We start from the raw sequence: 17,558 nt of genomic DNA, 5'->3' as shown, positions 1-17,558 counted from the left end.
GCAAATAAGTAACAAAATATTACACTCCCATGTTGTTAAAAAGGTCACAGATTATCAACATCTCCTTCAGATAAGAACAGGCTACTTTTCAAATCTCTTACTGTTCCCTCTGACCCAGCAACACAGAACTGGTGCCAAGGATGCACTTTGTCATGTTGCAAATATGAAACAAGTTCAGTTGGCAGCTTGTGTTACAGTTGCCAGACAGAACAGCTACAATGAGAGAAAAATAAATAAAAAGTAGCAGATTGCTTTTCATCCAGAGTAAGAGAATCCGAGCACGTTTATTTAAACAAACAACAGCAAAACAACAGAAGTCTTTGCTCAGCTTTAACCTGAAACTGAAGCTTTTGGATGCACTGCAGAAGACTTCAGAGCAACACTTCTGTAAAGAACCAGGAGCCATTCTGCAAACAGCACAACGTGGCACACAGCCTGTGCTCCCCTACCAAGACTTGTAGGAACACAAATCTTACCCGCTTATCCAAGTCCTTTTCCATTGATATTTGCTCTGGATTGATCAAGTGTCCCTGCTTTCCCTCAACCAACACCGCCCACTGGAGTCCCATGGAACCCTCACCAGCCACTAGCAAAGGATAAACCTGAATGGGCTGTGCTGCACTGCCCCATAGGTCATTAGTAGCACTCCTGCTGCAAGATGTGTCCTCCTGGGCTTTGCAGCAGGCCATAAGAAACATGCATAAGTGTGCACATCTATATGTATACATACATTTGTGTAAGGCTGGATGGTTCTGTTGTAAATGTGGCACAGGGAAAACTCTTTATACTAGATGTATTTACTTATGGCATATTTGGGACAAGTGTCTTTCATAGGCAGGGAGGGGAAAAGATAATCAAGTGTTTCACAATGACAGCAGGGCCGTAACCATTAGCTCAGCATGTCCTTTTATCTGCCATTGTACAAATGTCGCATCATGCCATGCCGCTTCATGTAAGAGCAGAATTCATAATGCCTCTATGGCAATGCACATCAGAATTGAACTTGATTTTGAGTACAACATGTTAAAGGAAGCACCAACCCAAAGCTCAGACAACAAACATCAAAGCGGTGCAAGGCAGCAGATGATGTGACTGCAGCACACCACTACTGACCATCATCAACCTGCAGGTCCCACAGCTGAGCCAGGAGTTTCCAATGCAGAAGATAAATGTTGGAGCAAATGCTGAGGCATAAGGTGAAAGTTTCTCTGGTATAAGAGGGGATTCTGCCACCAGTTCCAGAGACTGATCACATCAGACACTTCATAGCACCGGACAGTGGAACTCCTAAAGTTAATTCAACTCTAAGTAGCATTGAGAAGGTCAAAAAGGTGTTACAGTTAATAGTGTATGCTGGAACAGTTTGGAACTTTCCCATTACACATACTGCAGAACACAAACTATAGTGCTCTTTGAGAAGATGCACACCCAAACAAAGCAGAAAGCTATTTATTTTTTACCATTCTACTTACAAAATATAACAAACGCTCTATGCTACGTTTCCATGAGCTCTTTTAACATCCATATAAATAACTATCAGTCTTGTTGCTGCCATTGAAAGCAACACAGAAAGATGCTTCTCATAAAGCAGTTGCTACCATAAAGAACATACACATAGCAAAGAAGTAATTTCCAGGGAAATGGGAAAACAAGAAGTGTGTATTTTATCCTGCTACTTTTCAGAGAGTTCACTCGGACTTTATAGCCTCAGAAGTATGCTCATCCCTTCCAATCTGATTGAATAAGAGAATATAAACTCAACTGCTATTTCCTAAAGCATATTATTTAGGACCCCAAGACTTAAGACATAGCCACTTCCATACATTTTCCTCCAGCTTTGGTTATTATCCAACATAAATTTTGGAACTGATAGATTTGCACCCCCATTATTCACATGTACATTCCTGCTTACCATGGCTTCAAGTGGACTTCCCAAGGCTTTGGGATACAAACCCACCTTAGAAAGCTGTGATAAATTGCCCTGCTCTGCTTTCACCCCATCCTTGTTTCAGTGTGGGCCTCTGAGTGAGTTGTGCACAGGATCTGTGCTGCCTTTCTGCACAGCCATGGTGTCAAAAAATCAACATGAAATAGGATGCAAACAAGGAGTCACACGCTATAACCCAGCCCAAGCACATAAAGGTGTTACAGACTGCTCACAAAATAAACCCACAGCTGCCATACAGAGAAAATCTCAGCAACATGTCAGAGTTGGAAAAAGTAGCATTTTCACTTAGATTTAATGTAAAGAAGCAAGCGAAGATCATCTCACATATAACATCAGTTTGAAAGGGCATCTGAACAGCATGATTAAAAACTTCTTTGAAGAATAACATAAATAGAATCAGAGAGACCTCTAAGATCACCAAGTCTACCCAACATACTCAGGTGGGTCACAGAAGCCACAGAACATCACTGCATGTGGGGCCACAGCACTCCCACAGGGAGCCGGTATGAAATAAACTGCACCTTAACCTCACACCACCACTTATTTCACCACCAGTTTCCCGCATCAACAAGTCCTTACTCACATCACCAATACCTAGAAGTACTGTGGGTTCACATAAAAGGTGAGGTACTGCCAAGGTCTCAGGTGGCACAAACAGAAGCTGTGTGCCAGGAACACGCAGCCAGAGGCGATGTGCTATGCACGGGTTACAAAGACACTCAGAATATGCAAAAACTGCACAACGTGCATTTCCACAATCATTTGCTTTTTCCACTGATCAAAGCCAGTCTCTCCTTGCAAAGAGGGAACCAAACTGTGCTGCTCAAATACTCAGAACAAGGAATGTTCTCTGCTCTGAAAAGGGAGGAACAGAAGCAGAGATGCACATCAGTGAGAATAAAGGATTAAAGGGAAAGCAGGAAAATCTCATCCTTGGAAAGCAAAAAGGTGCCAGCAGTGAGGGATCACAGCTTTGGGTGAGAGAACAAGTTTCCAGGCAGAGGAGGAGCCTGAGCAGAAAGCTGATCTGTACACAGGTATGTGCTGCCCCATGGCATTGGGCACACTGGGCAGCACCAAGCAGCTACAGCACCAGCTGCCAGCATTTGTGGCACACATCCAGCACTGCTCAGCAGCACTGTCTGATTGTTCACACATGTGGGCCCTGAGGAGCAGCCATGCCATAGTGCAGAGCTGAGCATTTCCATGTGTTGCTGCCTCAGGCAGCAGAAGAGCCATAGCAGCGAGCTCAGCCCAACATGGGGATCAGGGGGAGCTTTTTGGCAGAAAAGGAGAGAGAGTAGGATGAGAACATCAAGGAGAGTCAGGAGTTAAGAGAGCAGTGATACACATCAGCTGCTCTGAAACAGTGACATCCCATGATCCATAAGCCAGGTGGATGAAGAACAGAAATCCCTACTTCCAAAAATCCTTGAAATACATACATACTAAAATAATTACTATTACATGAATCCTTGTGCATGCATGCCAAGAAAAGAGCTTCCTTTAAACAATAGCAAATTCAGCAATGACAGGAAGAGTACAAGCAGCCAGATTTCCCATGCTGGCTGTGCAGCCTGACCACACACTGCTGTACATATACGGCATTCCCAGCATTAGGGAGCTGCTCAGAGGCTGGGTACCTTGGAAGCCCCCATCCCTGGGCACAGCACCACTGCACCTTGGGTGCACTGCACTACTGGTCAGGATTCTGGTCTCACTGTGTCAGCCAAGCAGCTGCTCCACAGGACAGGTGAACCAGCTACCACACGCCCAGTCCACGTCCCTGGAGCCAGGCACAGCCTCAGTGCCACAGCATCCTCATCAACTTACACCTGTGGGAAGCAGCTTTTGGCAATTCTTTAAATGGTTATTGAGCTGTGCACACACAGTATTCTTCAGCAAGACTATTCAACCCTGTAGGAAGGGTTTTTCTTTTTCATTTTCTTGAGCAATGCCCACACTGTCCAGTCCCCAGCTCTGCATGTACACACACCAACCTGCAGCTGACCAATGTCTTCATGGTGTACTGCCAGCAAGGAAACATCTGTGTTTGTTTTGTTTACTCAGCTAAAGCTTTGGAGCATTAGGGATAGCGGAACAGTTTCTTCTCAGGGACTCAGCACCCACAATTCAGCAGCTATGATGGCCCAAGATTTTTGGTGGTTTTTTTTTCCCTTAAAAGGATGTTAAGGCAGACAAGGGACAAGCAGGTAACCCAAGACAGCCAGCACAGCTTCACCAAGGGAAGGTCACTCCTGACCAACCTGGTGACTTTCTACGATGGAGTGACAGCATTAGTGAACAAAGGAAAGAGAAATTCCTTCATCTGCCTGGACCTGTGCAAGGCCTTTAATATGGTCCCACACCATAACTGTCTCTCTAAATTGGAGAGAGATGGATTTGAAGGGTGGACTACACAGTGGATAAGGAATTGACTGCAAAGTCACAGCCAGAGGGTTGTCTTCAGTGGCTCTACATCCAGGTGACAAGCAGCATCCTCTGGCCTTAAAGTTGCACCAGGGTAAGATTAGGTTGGATATCAGGAAAAACTTCTTTACAAAAAGGGTTGTTAAGCACTGAAATGGGCTCCCCAGGGAGGTGGTTGAATCACCATCCCTGGATGTGTTTTAAAACCGTTTGGATGTGCTGCTCAGGGACATGATTTAGCAGAGAGTTGTTAGGGTGGTATGATCAGGTCACTGTTGGACTCAATGATCTTTAAGGTGATTTCCAGCCTGAGCAATTCTATGATTCTAACAAGAGGACAAAGCAAGCACGCTGAACCCACTCAGAAACTTGCCTACCTCTATTGAATCTGACCCAATTAAGACCACAAGTAAACCCCTACAGAAATACACTACTTCCTAAAAGGAGGGTGGAAATATTATAGGTGAAGCATAATGCAATACAGATGGATACAACATACCTTCCACCAAAATAATGCTTCCTTGCATCAAGCACAACCTGAACACCTTCCTCCTACACGAGCATCTTCAGTAATTGTGCATCATAAGAAAGCATTGATATAGCATGAATTTGAAAGAGAACCAACAAGGCCAGCAGGATACAAAAGGCCTTCAGGAAACATCCCAAATGATAAATTTCAGCACTCCTAAAACCACTAAAACCAGAACACAAATGTCAAGGAATCCCACTGCAGCCAGGCCGGTCTCCTGCCCTCAGCTTCCATGCAGAGCAGGAAGACATGGAAAGCTGAAAGAGTTTTAATGCAGAACTGTGATTCAAATTCATTGCCTAAAACAACAAATAACATCAGGCTGATAGTAGTTTTAAGCTTTACAGAACCAGTATTTACAAAACCCACATAAAGAAGAGTTTTTACCAAATAAATGGTATATATATTACAGAGCACTTTAGGACAACTGGAACACCTTTATTCTAAAATCCATTTGAGTCCAACAACTTAAATGAAAATATAGAACCTACATAAATCCTATCATGATCGCATTCACATGACTCTTCTTGCATCACTTCACATCCTGCCTGCAGCTCCCACTAAGGATGCTCAGTAGCACTGCAGACCCACAGCTCAGTTCGAGCTAAGTTCCCCAAGCTCATACAGACCTGCCTCCCATGGGAGTACAGAGAAAAAGCTGGAATTCAGTTGAGAAAGATGCCTCCAAGACAGTCGTGCACAACAGCCTCTCATACATCATGCTTATACGGGATAATGACCAGGGCCTCAACCAACACTAAACTAAGTGAAGAGTTTCCAGAAGTAACACTTGCTTAGAACAGCTCAATCCCCATCAGGTGATGACTTGTCATGCTCTAGGATCATTTAAATTGGATACTGCAAAGTGAAACACTGCATGAGAACCATCAGCCTGAAGAACCCAGCCCATCAGCCAAACAACTGCTGCTATCAGTTGGCAGAGACCAAACAAGGAAACACAGCACATGGGCACACATCCCTGCTCACATAAGAGCAGCAGCATCAGGACTCAAATGCATTCTGCCCTACTAAATGGTGAAAAAAGTAAAATAAAATAACCAACAACTTCACTGATGAGATTTTTCAAACTACTGCAGCACCTCCACTATCCCAGCCATAGCAACAGGTCTAAACACGTGGGGATACACAGACTCTGCAGAAGTTTTATTTTCAACCAACAGGAAGCAGTCAGAGCAGGCAGCCACAAGCCAGGATGCAAACAGCTCACGGACAGAAGCAAGCAGGGAAAATGAACACCCACAAACTCATTCAACAGAAGAGAAACACTCTTCCATGATTAGCAAGTAGCTTAGAGAGACCTGCCGTACTTCATTTTCCAATGCTATGAATCCATCTCTGAACAAACTGTGCCAACATCAGCACTGCTGGCTGAGCCACGACAGCTCCAGCAGCACAAACTGCTCCGGCTGCAGGGGAAGTACACAACAGCAGGTAAAAATAGCAACACAAGACAGAAGTTTGCTAACGAGCAAAACAACACCTTGCTTCTTGGCTGCAGATGGCTTCCAACCACCAAACAAGTCTGTTCAGGTGGCAGAGTTCAGATCAAAGTCTGCGGACGTCTCATAACTCAACTAGAAACAAAACCCAGAGGTTAATTAAAACCAGGACAGCATGAAGTTTGAGGGCTTACTCTCACTTACCCAAGCGTCACACCCTCTGTAAACTGAAAGCCCCTCTTGCATTGTATGTGGCCACTGAACACTCATTTCAGAACTAGAGAGACTTGGAAGAAGCCTAAAGTCCCCAACAGCTGCAGAGGTGACTGTGCTGCCCCAACATGGGCTCCTGAAGAACCAGCCAACCTGCCAGGCCTCAGCTTCCCTCTGCCTGCAGGCGCTCACAGGGAAGTGTGTGATGTGAGAATTGCTTCACACTCACCCACAACTAAAAAGCGAAAATCCCCCGAGGGACTCCAACAGCAAAATGAGATACCCCCATGGTAACAACCAGCAGCACGAGACAGTTCATGGTCTGACAGATCAGTGATGGCACTGAAACGGACACAAAAAGAACTGCTGGGGGAAAGTTTAAGGCTGGATTTTTAAGAATGCGTGTTACACTTCTGCGGGGGTCAAACAACCGTCGAGCACTTCTTGCCTGTGTATTTGGCTGTATGAAGACAAGCCCTTATCTTTCACATGAAATATACTTGGGTCAAATTCTGCTGTGCTGAATATGTGCAAAAGTGCAAAAGGCTACAGACCCCACAGCACGCCCAGATGCAGACATTCTGCAGCTCCACACAAGCACCAAGAAATAAGCAACTCTGCCTGCTTCCCTTTGGCATCCAGGGACACAAAAGCCAGCATGAAAAGAAACCAAAGAGAAAAATACCATATCTTGCAACTGTGGGGGGACATGAGGGCAGGAGATCCGTTTACAACCTGGAAAATGAGCAGATTTGAAACTGTCTTTTACTAATAAATACTCGTTAATCACTTGTGGTCCCTCAGCACAGGGGGTCAGGCAGTGGCAGCCCAGTTAGTGTAAATGTTTAATGCTGAATTGGATTACAGAAGCACAACACAAGGCTACCCTGGCTGAGGTGCCACCAGCACAGACTCCTCCCAGCAGCAGCAATATTACCAGGGCTTGATCCATGTTCACTGGGGCAAGAGCCTTAACCTTGTTGCAAAGTCACAGGCACAACAAAGCACACCATGCTAACAGCAGAAAGCCACAGTCAGAGCTTATTGCAGCACTTTATCAGGGTGATGTTGCGATCAAGGCAGGCTGTGCTGTTTCATGTCCCCATTACCAGCAGCCCAGGCAGGGGATGAAGATCAGTGCTGCAGCACAGCCCACACCCCAGCATCCTCAGCCTCATGCTCCGAACCCAATGGGCAGGACCCAAACACACACAGCAAGGATTTCACAGCCCTATTCCCCTCACCTCCCCCCCACTCAGCTGCTCAGTCTGAGAGCCAGCTACAGTTATAATTATCGTCATAATTATTATTTTAATAGGAACCAATGACTTATCAAAATATTGCACTGAAGGCTGGCACGTTGTCTCCTGTAAGGCTGCCAAGGAGGAACAAGCGAGCTCCTTGCTGATGTGCAGCTCCACGCATGCCCTGAGCACACGGCACCTCCGAGTTTCTATTTCTGAAGCAAGTGACTAAACTCGGTCCCAGGGAATGCCAAGATGCAAGCAATTTGAGGCACAGCCACTGTGCAAAGTATTATTACTGCCCTGCTATACACACTAACAGCTTTGTTTACTATGCTGACTCCTCTTCAGCTTGTTTGCTCGGGTTCCAGGTACCGCAGGCTGAGCTGCTGAAGCTGGGTGCCCTCAGGTACAGGCTGCAGGGCCTGTGTCAGCTCCCACAGAAAGTTCTCTAAGCATGAACAATCCCGTGGGCAGCCAAGTGAATGTAATTAGGGGCCTACATACAGACCACCTCCACCTACCCAAATCTGGTCCTCTAAAGGCAACAAGCTGCTGTTTTCCATGAGCTGCATCACCACCAGCCTATCCTATGCTAGAGGGTTCAAGACAACTGATGCAGCTCCCTACTAACACCCCACTCCCACACAGAGGATTGGTTTAAATAACCCTTATTAGCAAACAGCCACTTGCTAGTTAGTGCTTCCAGTATGCTACTCAGACAGGACAAAACCCCAGGTACAAAGCTGGCCAACACCCAGCAGCCAAAGGCTCACCAGGCCGTGCAGGCAGCCATCTCCCATTGAGCCCCAGGACACGACAAGAGGAGCATCCGTGCATCTCTGGCATGCGGCTGCTCGTTCTGCAGGAACTAAAAGCTTGCCAGGGAAATGTCATTTTTCAGGTTTGTCTGTTCATTTCTCAAGTAAGGGTCAATGAGCTGGATATAATTTCAGGGAACTTGCTTCACTGTAGTCAATACAGTCACGACCTTCACTGCTTTTTCTTTTAAAATAACACGTTTTAACTGAACCATGTGTCCTCCTCAATCAAAGTGTGCAATTACAAAGAACAAAGCTAACTACAAACAGGCCGGGCTTTAAGAGCAAAACCAAAGACCATTCAGAAATTCAGAGAGCATGAAATTTAGAACTCAGCATTAAGAAAAAGTCAGTGAATGCCATCAACTGTAAGAAAAATGCTCAGACAGCATCAACATAGCTGAACCAAAAAGTACATCTGAAGGACACGCAAAGGCTGCAGCATGAAGGAAAAATGAGTGCCCATGACTCATCCAACCAAATCCAAGTTAAATTGAACTTCGCAGTCTCATTCGGCTTTGTAGAATTGTTTTAAATAAACACTCCACTTACTAACGCTCTCTAATAATGTAAGTGAGCAACACTGGGGGCAGCTGAGTGAGAACAAAATACATGGGAAGCATTTGAGACCCAACCACGCTCCAAGTACGAAACCTTCCTCAGCTAACTTTTTAATACTGAACTGATAGCAACAGTGAAGTTTAATTTCCTTGTCACAAACAACAACAAAAATGGCCCTTGAAGGAATTCCTTCATCACCTCCAGAAATAAGGGGTCACACGACGTAGGCATGCGACCCTTTTGGTACCTGGCAATAAGCATGAGCTCAGCAACGTCGCACCGAGTTCAGGCAGCACCACTTGCTGCTTGCACATCCACCAGGTTACAAAGCCCAGTCTCTAACCTTCTAGATCATGTCTAACCTGAGGAAAGCCTTCAGCCCTCTGCTTAATGCATCACTGAGGAGTGGCTCACAGCACTTAGATGTCCCCGAGGCAGTGACACAATTTTTGCTTCCAAGTGAAGTCTGGAAATCTCCTTCACCTGCAGGGGCACAGCTGGGCAGCCCATCTGTAACAGCAGCCTCCTGTTGCTTTCATTCCCAATTCATCCCCACTGATCAACTTTTCAACCCATCCTACCCCCACGCTGTGTAACACCAATCACAGAGCAATTCCAGGCAGTCTGTGAAAGCCCTGTGCTGAGCAGGTAGGTGATGGCAGCACCACAGCAGTGACACTCATGACTCATTTGGATGTTATCTGCTCTACCTGCCATCCAGCCTGAAAGCTCCTCCAGGCAGGAACCCTTCCTAACGTAGGTCTGTAAAAAATTCTAGTGCCCAGATGGTGCCATACAAACGAATAATAATTATATTTCCATGTAGACCATTATTGTGCCTAATGTAAATTACTTTCACTGATCTAGGAGGAAATCATTTTCTCATTTTGAAATGAAAAGAGAGAGTAAAAATAATGATTACTTGTTTGACACTATTATTATAGCGATAATTACATTTGTGGGTCCAGAATCCTCAGCTGGTGTGCTGAGTTCAGTGGAGCCACGCCAACCAGTGGCAGCTGGGCCCAGTCTTAGCTGAGCACCTCCAACTATTTCACAAGGTCTGATTACTGCAGCCCACCACACTTCTGTCAAAAATAGAAGTTCACTGAACTCGTTTTGCAGACTGGGGAGCGGAGCAGCAGATCTTGTGTTGGGAGGGATGGACTCCTGCGAGGCACAGCAGGTCTGCGGGCAGAACTGCTGTGGTCTCCCCAGCTCATTTGCAGAGATTCAGGTCTGGAGAGAGCTCGATTGCCTTCTGGAGGCACTCAGCTCTCTCCATTCATTAGCAGCCTGGTGTTTGTGAGCTTCAGCCCAAGCCTAAGTGCTCAGAATGGGACAGCTGTGATCACTGGCACCAAATGTGGAAAGGATAAAGGCAGAGCTTGCCATTGCTCAGCTTCTCTGGAGGAAAAGAAGCACAGTTATCAGACCAAAGAGGACCAAATTGAGACACTCAAGAACTGGAAACCCCAAAAGGAGAGGCTGCTTTGAGACACGTAGCTCTGAAGGCTTTATTGCAGATGTCCAGAGGAACACAGCCAGGACTCCACCCTCTGTTCCTACACAGAGCCCTCCCACCCATCCCATATGGGTAGGCACTACAGACCCAGAGGCACAAGGTTACTGTAAGCCGTGAGGGAGGACCACAGCTCCCAAGTCTAAGAATCAAACTAGAACACAAGTACACATCAAAAGCTGTGCTACTACACAACCAGAGCTGGCACAGTGACAGCTCCACGAGTGAGTTTTATACCCAAACCACACTTCAGACACATTACTTCCAACAAGAAGGCTGGAGTGGGAAAGAAGGTCACTCAGCACACAGGCCTGTTTTCTCCAGGGTCTCTCCAGCAGCCAGAACACACATCCATGTTCTGCTCCTGCTTTCCCCCCCAGCATGGAGCAACAGTTGATCTTCCATTGCTAAAAAACCAAATATGAAAAATAATATGCTTCTAATTCAAAGGAAACACCTGCATAAACCCATCACACAGTAAAAAACCAGCACAACAAGAAAGCACCCCAGTGGCCTGGCAGAGACTTCAGATGGCACAGCCAATTAACACAGATCCACTTCATACACCTTCCCACATCCCTCAGAAAGATCCTTAACGAGGTAACTGCTGCAGGAGTGTGTCAGCCTGAGCCAGTTCTAGCGCTCCTCTTAAATAATGCATACGTTAGTTCTGTTACTGAAAAGATTTGTTTGTTTTATTAACACGTGCCTTGTTAAGTGCTAAAACTTTGCAGACATCATTATACAGCTCCCAGCTCCAGAAGTATCACGTCCCCCCCTTCCCATTAAAAAATAATTAGCCATCTCCATTCTCCTTTTCCATTGTTAGTGAAGTTGTACTGCTCCATGATTAAAGTCCCATTAACAAGCAGAAGGTACTTAACAGCTAAGTCAGTACTTCTTTGAAATGGATCATTTTTAGCCACCTCACAGTTCAGTGCCATACATTTTGCTCTCAACCGAGGGCCTTTAGCTCAGCTGCTCCACTGACACCCACAGAAAGCAGGCAGGGCATGGCTCACTCTGTCCTGGGGGGGAATACAAGCAGAGCTCCCCTGCACCTTTCCTGCAATCAGAGCTAGAATGAGTGAGGCCACCTGTCTGCATTAACAAGGGGAAGATGAAGAGACAGGTATCACCTGTGTGTTATAACATGTGGAACCTATTCACTAATTGAAACAGAAAGATTGAATTAGAGGTGAAATAACAGGCCTTTTTTTTCCCCAGCTTGAAAACTTTCCTTCTCAGGAGCTCCAAACCCAGGTGCAGCATGAACCCACCTGCACACAAAGCTCCAATTTATTTCTGCAGAACAGTGCTACAGAACAAGCTGTTGAGTCCTTATAGGCAACACTGCAGCAACCTGGGGCTCCTGGTGTTCTTAACCCAGTGGTGCCACACAACATGTAGGCAAACTGGGGGGACCCAAGAAATAAAACCTGTGTGAGCTTATTCCCCTGACCCACAGGGCAGCACAGACCCAGCCTAACACTCCATGTTTCATTCCTCCACCCTCCCTTTGGACTCCCAGTGCACAGCACCCCAAGCAGTCAGCACGAACAAAGCCCAATGAAGCAGCAAGCTGCTGCTGAATTCACACTTGCTTTTACTGCTGCTCACGCAAAGGCTGCCCAACAGCTGTCATCACACACGGTAGCAAGCACTTGCTGAAGTCACTGCTACTGGTACAATTCATACTTCCTTAAAGATATCTATCACCTGATTTAATTAAACATAGAACAACTGCAGGAAACTGCCTATAAGTACTGAATGCCCCAGATGCAGCCGGCCTGGGGATCCGGCCCCAGAAACATCTGCAGTTGCAGAATAGCTCCTTTCTAAATGATTTCTTCCTGCCAACTTGGCAGCTCACGTTCAATTAGGCTCAGTGGCACCTATTAAAAAACAAAACCAAAAACCCACAGTGTGTGGGTGAACTCCGGGCCATAAGGGCAGTGTTGTGCTCACACAGCCTGCACCTCCTGGCACTGCAAAGCCATCCGATATGCACCAACTATGGGAAACTTGGGCTGAAAAGGAGAGCAACTTTGCACAGACACTACATAAATTAGATTTTAACATGGAAACAAAGCACCAGGAAGAAAGAGACACCTTCCACACCAATTCTGTGCCGTGTAATTTCATTAAACAGAGAATTTCTGTGTGAACTGAGCCTGAAACCAGAAGCAGGCCTGCCTGGGAGACAGCACATACAGGGCTGGGTACATGCATGTGTGTTAATGAGCAATGCAGAGCCAGACCCGGGAGTGCCAGGAGCCACACAGCACTGCACAAACTGTCCCACATTCCAAAGGCTTGGTCCTTACACACAGCTTTCAGAGCCTGACCAAGCAGTTCTAAGCACAGAGCCATATCCCTGTGTGCAGGTGAAACAACCACAAGCACCATGAGGTTGTCTTAAAAAAAGCATCATTCCCTCTCAACACAGCACTCGCCTGCAGCACAGCTCTTGCATGGCACTGCCAGCTGCAGGATGGTGTGCTGCAGTCCCATCACTTACAGGAGGAGAACTGGTAGGCTTTTTAATATAAGACTTCTACCAGGAACCCCAAAGCTCCATCTTTAGGTCTCCGCTCAAATCAATGTGCGCACAGCAGTAACAGCTCCCAGACACAAGCACTCCATCAACACAGCCCCAGCATGAGAAGCAGTTTGCAGCAGCTCAGACCTATATGGGATGCCCATTCCTGTGCATCAGGCACAGGGCTGGGATGTCTGCAAGTCAGCTGTGAGCAGCACCCTTCTGATGGCCACCCAGAGCCCACGGAGCAGGAGGGTTCCCGAGGTGAGGAGCAGGGCTGGAGCCGTCCCTGTATGGAGCCTTGCAGCAGAACGGTCCACACATAGACACCCAGAGGGGAAAGCTCCGGGAAAATAAGGGGGAGATGAGATGATGAAAGACGGGACCGGGAGAGATGGACGGCAGGGCTGGAGAATAAACCGTGGAGTTCCAATAGTTACACTTCTCAAAGCGGTGCGTACCAACATACAGCGACTCAGAGACAAGCACCGAACCGGGCAGGGCTCAGCATCACACCTGGCACGCGAGGAACCGCTCGGCGCTGTTTGTCCTCACAAGATGCGAACAGAAACCCCACAACAGACAAAGCGGAGCACGTTCCTAACGGACAGCGACAACTTCACGTCTCTAAGCCCGCAGCACGAGCACAGCACGGGCACCAGGCGGGCGGCACAGGCGGCGATCTGCTGCTCCCCCGGAACGCTCCGAAACGCGGCAACGCGCTGCGAATCGGAACCTGAGCGGAGCCTGCGGGCCCGGCTTGTAAAATGAGGGGGGAAAAAAAAGGAGAATAAGGAGAACGCGTTCAGGGACCCTACACGTTCGGTGGGCGACGGCATCACTACATTAAATCGCGTTGCTTGTAACCTACCGGGCCGGGCAGAACCGATCGAGAGGGAGCGGTGTCCGCACGGTTCCAGGTGAAAAAAGCAACCGGGTGAACGAAGGGAGCCCCCGGCACGCGGCGAACGGGCGGCCCCGAGGCGAAGTTCGGTCACCGCCGCTCGTAGGTCTCCGCGCGGATCGCAGCCCGGCACCGCCCCGCACCCCGACCGCGGCCCCGCGGATCCCCCGCACCCACCATCGCCTTCCCGTGCGCGGCGCCGGCCCCGCGGCGATGCGGCTGCGCGCGGTGTTCGCTGCCGGCGGCGGTGCCTCCCCGGTCCCGCTTCTCGCGGCCGGATGCGCCGCGCTGCTCCTCGCCGGCGTCGAGGGAGGTGAAATTCCAGACGAGCAGGGTCTGCAGCAGCAGCACGGTGAGCGCCGCCACCAGCGCCGAGCGGGAGCGTCTCGCCAGCCGCCGGGCGCACGGAGCCGCCACCATCTTCGCCGGCGCCGCGCTGCCGAGAGCCGCCGCATCCGCCGCGGAGCGGAGTTTTCAGCCGGGCAGAGCCAGACGTCAGCAGCGGGAGGAGGGCGGGGGGTGGGGAGGCGGAGGTGTGCGCGGCGCGTGGCGGCGCGGTGCCGGAGAAGCCGGCGGGAGGGGAGGGGGCGGCGGGCGCCGTGTCGGCCCGAGGCCGGGCGAGCCCCGAGCGGGGTGGGAGCGGAGGAGGAAGAGGAAGGAGAGGGGTGGGATGCGGACGGGGGAGGGGCGCGGCGGGGGCTGCCGGCGGCGGGCGGGCGGGCGAGCCCCGGCCCCGCGAGAGGGGAAGGGGCCGCCGCTGGGCGGGGCGGGGCGGCTCCGCGCATCGCGGCTGGAGGGGGAGGGGACGAGGCCGGAGCGGGCGGCGACTGCTGCCACCTTCCGAGGGAGGGAGGCGGCACCTGGCGGCACCGAGAGACCCGCAAGGGGCGGAAAGGACCGGGGTGAGGAGCGGGTACCAGCCCCTGGTACCGGAACGCCAGCAGTTTCGTTGTGGCCGGTCGTATTAAAAATGATTGAAGCAAAACCAGCGTGACGGGCGTTCCTTCGTAATATCAAACCGGAGAACGAACGGCCGAACTTGCACAGCACGTCGGCCACCCAACGCCCTGCACTGCCTGAGGCGGGCAGGGAGGGCTGCATGAAGCACGGAGCAGGTGCCGGGCATGGATGCAGGTGACCGTAATTAACTGCCCGCTGCAGCAAAAACTGCGCGTAATGGATTACTTCAGTGCCCTTTTCTCCCGTACTTATTGGTTTTCTAATTTGGAAGATCCTGTCTGATGATAGCACTGAAGTTTAGGGGGAGGGAGGGGGGTGTTCCAGTCTGCCCGCACAGTGCTTCTATGAAAGTGCAATCAAGCCAAATCCAGAGGTGAAAAACACGATCTTCTGATAGGGATAATTGCTCATCCTACACACCAGAGAAGCAGAATTGCAGAGGCAGGAGTGGGCTGCACTGCTGGGCACTGTGCATCCTGCAGTGCAACCACTGGCTCCATTGCAGCCACTCCATGCACAGCACACTGGGATCCACAACAGGCCCAAACACAACACGTGCTTTCAAACAGGTTCACCATCAGCATCACTGCCTTCAAGGCATCTCCAAGCAGAGAGGAAAAAACGCTCCATTAGAGCCTCCAGGTAAGACAACACAAAGACCTGTGACCATCCATTCACAGTCTGGCTCACCTTCACTTTGGGCAATGGGACCATGTTGATTTTTGCCAGCTGTGGTGATGGCAAACTGCTCTTCATGGGCCAAGAGCATAACTTCATTTCGGCACTGCCAGGCTGGGCACCAGTTGCACACGCATCAGATTTGCTGGCTGCACAGTACAACAAAGTGAGTTGTCTGAAAATAAAGCTAGAGAGCTTCAAAGCATCCTGGGATATTTTTGATGGATAGTCTGCACAGCTCAGGAAATGGATGGATCATTTTTATTCAGAGCCATCAAATAATTGTAAATGCACTTAAGCAAATCTACTGACAAATGCCAGGCAGAAGTGCCTCCAATTTGAGCTGAGAAGAGCATTCCTTTTCAAAAGCAATGAGAGCAACGTGGCTGTGACACCAGCTGCCCACGCAGCTTCCTTGGGCCTGGAAGGCTGTGAGCCCAGCACCCAGAACACTCTGGCTGAAGCCGGCACCATGAGCTCTGAAGAGCTGTAGGCCTCAGGACCTCGTTCTGGTGCTCTTCACCTTTCTGAATTGGGAGATGCATTCAAAATGATGCCACAGAAGTACTATAAAGCAGAATCCAGTCTGGCTCCATTAATTTATAACCCATAAACTTCTGAGTCAGCAAGCAAACAGGGGGATCAGACTTCCTCTTTGACTACGTCCTCCACAACCCTGTACTTCCAGAGGGGATGTGAAATCTGGAAAGGACAATGCAGGAGGCACAGCATCCATTTTTAGGCCCATGCTATGACCAGTGACCTCTAACCACTCCTAATATCCTTGCTCTGTTGTCAAAGAAAACAGTCAAATAGAAATAACAGAATCACAGAATGTCCCGGGTTGGAAGGGACCTCAAGGATCATGAAGTTCCAGCCCCCCTGCCTGGCAGGGCCACCAAACTTCCACAATTACTAGATCAGGTTGCCCAGAGCACTCAGCCTGGGTGTGCATGAGGGGAGGTGGGCCGGCCTGCAGCAACGGAAACAAATTACCTGATTCTATTCCAGTACATTTTTTACTTCAGAGCACCTATCCCCTCTTTCCCCATATGCCATTGACACTGTACTGAAAAGTACAAGGAAATAAATGATGCTTTGAGCAGTGTTAATAAGCAATATCCTTCCCTCTCCTCTGAAAAGCTTATGGTCCATCTGGTGAAGGAACAGCACCGGCTTATCTGAACTCCAACTCATAGGCTGACTCATAGGCACTTTAGAAGCACATTCAGTATTCAGCGAAAGACTAAGTTATTTCAGAGTGAAGATTTGCATTTTTCTTAAGAACAGCCACGTCCCCGTTGCATCAAAATTTAGACTGCAGATATGTTATCATGGCAAAGGGAGAAAAGGCATATCTGGAATGAACCGATCTTTGTAAAGATGGGTATCTTTAATATATCGCCTTCTTTTCTTAGACAAACAAAACCTGATAATTCACTTATACGTGGTCATTTTATATCTACCTTCTCTCCAAGTTACAAAGGCCATGTTCTCTCTTAGCACACATGCTGGCAGAACTGATGTCCAGTGATGTCATCACTGTGTACAAGAAACACCTCTATCTCTGGTCCTTCTGTGGACACAGCATTCTGTGCATTCCAGCAAGCTATTCTGAATCTGCTGCCCCTTTGTCACCTTACTTAAAAGTATGGAAACACGAGTTTTAGTGTCACTACAGATATGCAAAAATCAATTTTTTTACATCAACATTTCATTCCAATAACAATATTTAAAATCAGCAAC

At 48.5% G+C, this 17,558-nt stretch overlaps 1 protein-coding gene across 2 annotated transcripts in view; it reads right to left on the bottom strand.

Moving 5' to 3' along the window:
- XYLT1 (xylosyltransferase 1) overlaps positions 1-14,930 on the bottom strand; it is a 138,654-nt gene extending 123,724 nt beyond the window's left edge. Inside the window, exon 1 of one of the 2 annotated variants that reach the window (XM_015876852.3) lies at positions 14,352-14,930. In XM_015876852.3, coding sequence (XP_015732338.1) covers positions 14,352-14,594 — 243 coding nt within the window. In that variant the 5' untranslated portion in view covers positions 14,595-14,930. The remainder of the gene's footprint in view (positions 1-14,351) is intronic. The other variant, XM_015876853.3, reaches the window with a different exon arrangement.
- Positions 14,931-17,558: the final 2,628 nt, after the last annotated feature.

This window comes from Coturnix japonica, chromosome 13, assembly GCF_054131305.1.
Source record: "Coturnix japonica strain WE chromosome 13, WE-NBRP24, whole genome shotgun sequence".
Lineage (NCBI taxonomy): Eukaryota > Metazoa > Chordata > Aves > Galliformes > Phasianidae > Coturnix > Coturnix japonica.
This window is presented reverse-complemented; position numbering and strand designations above follow the sequence as displayed.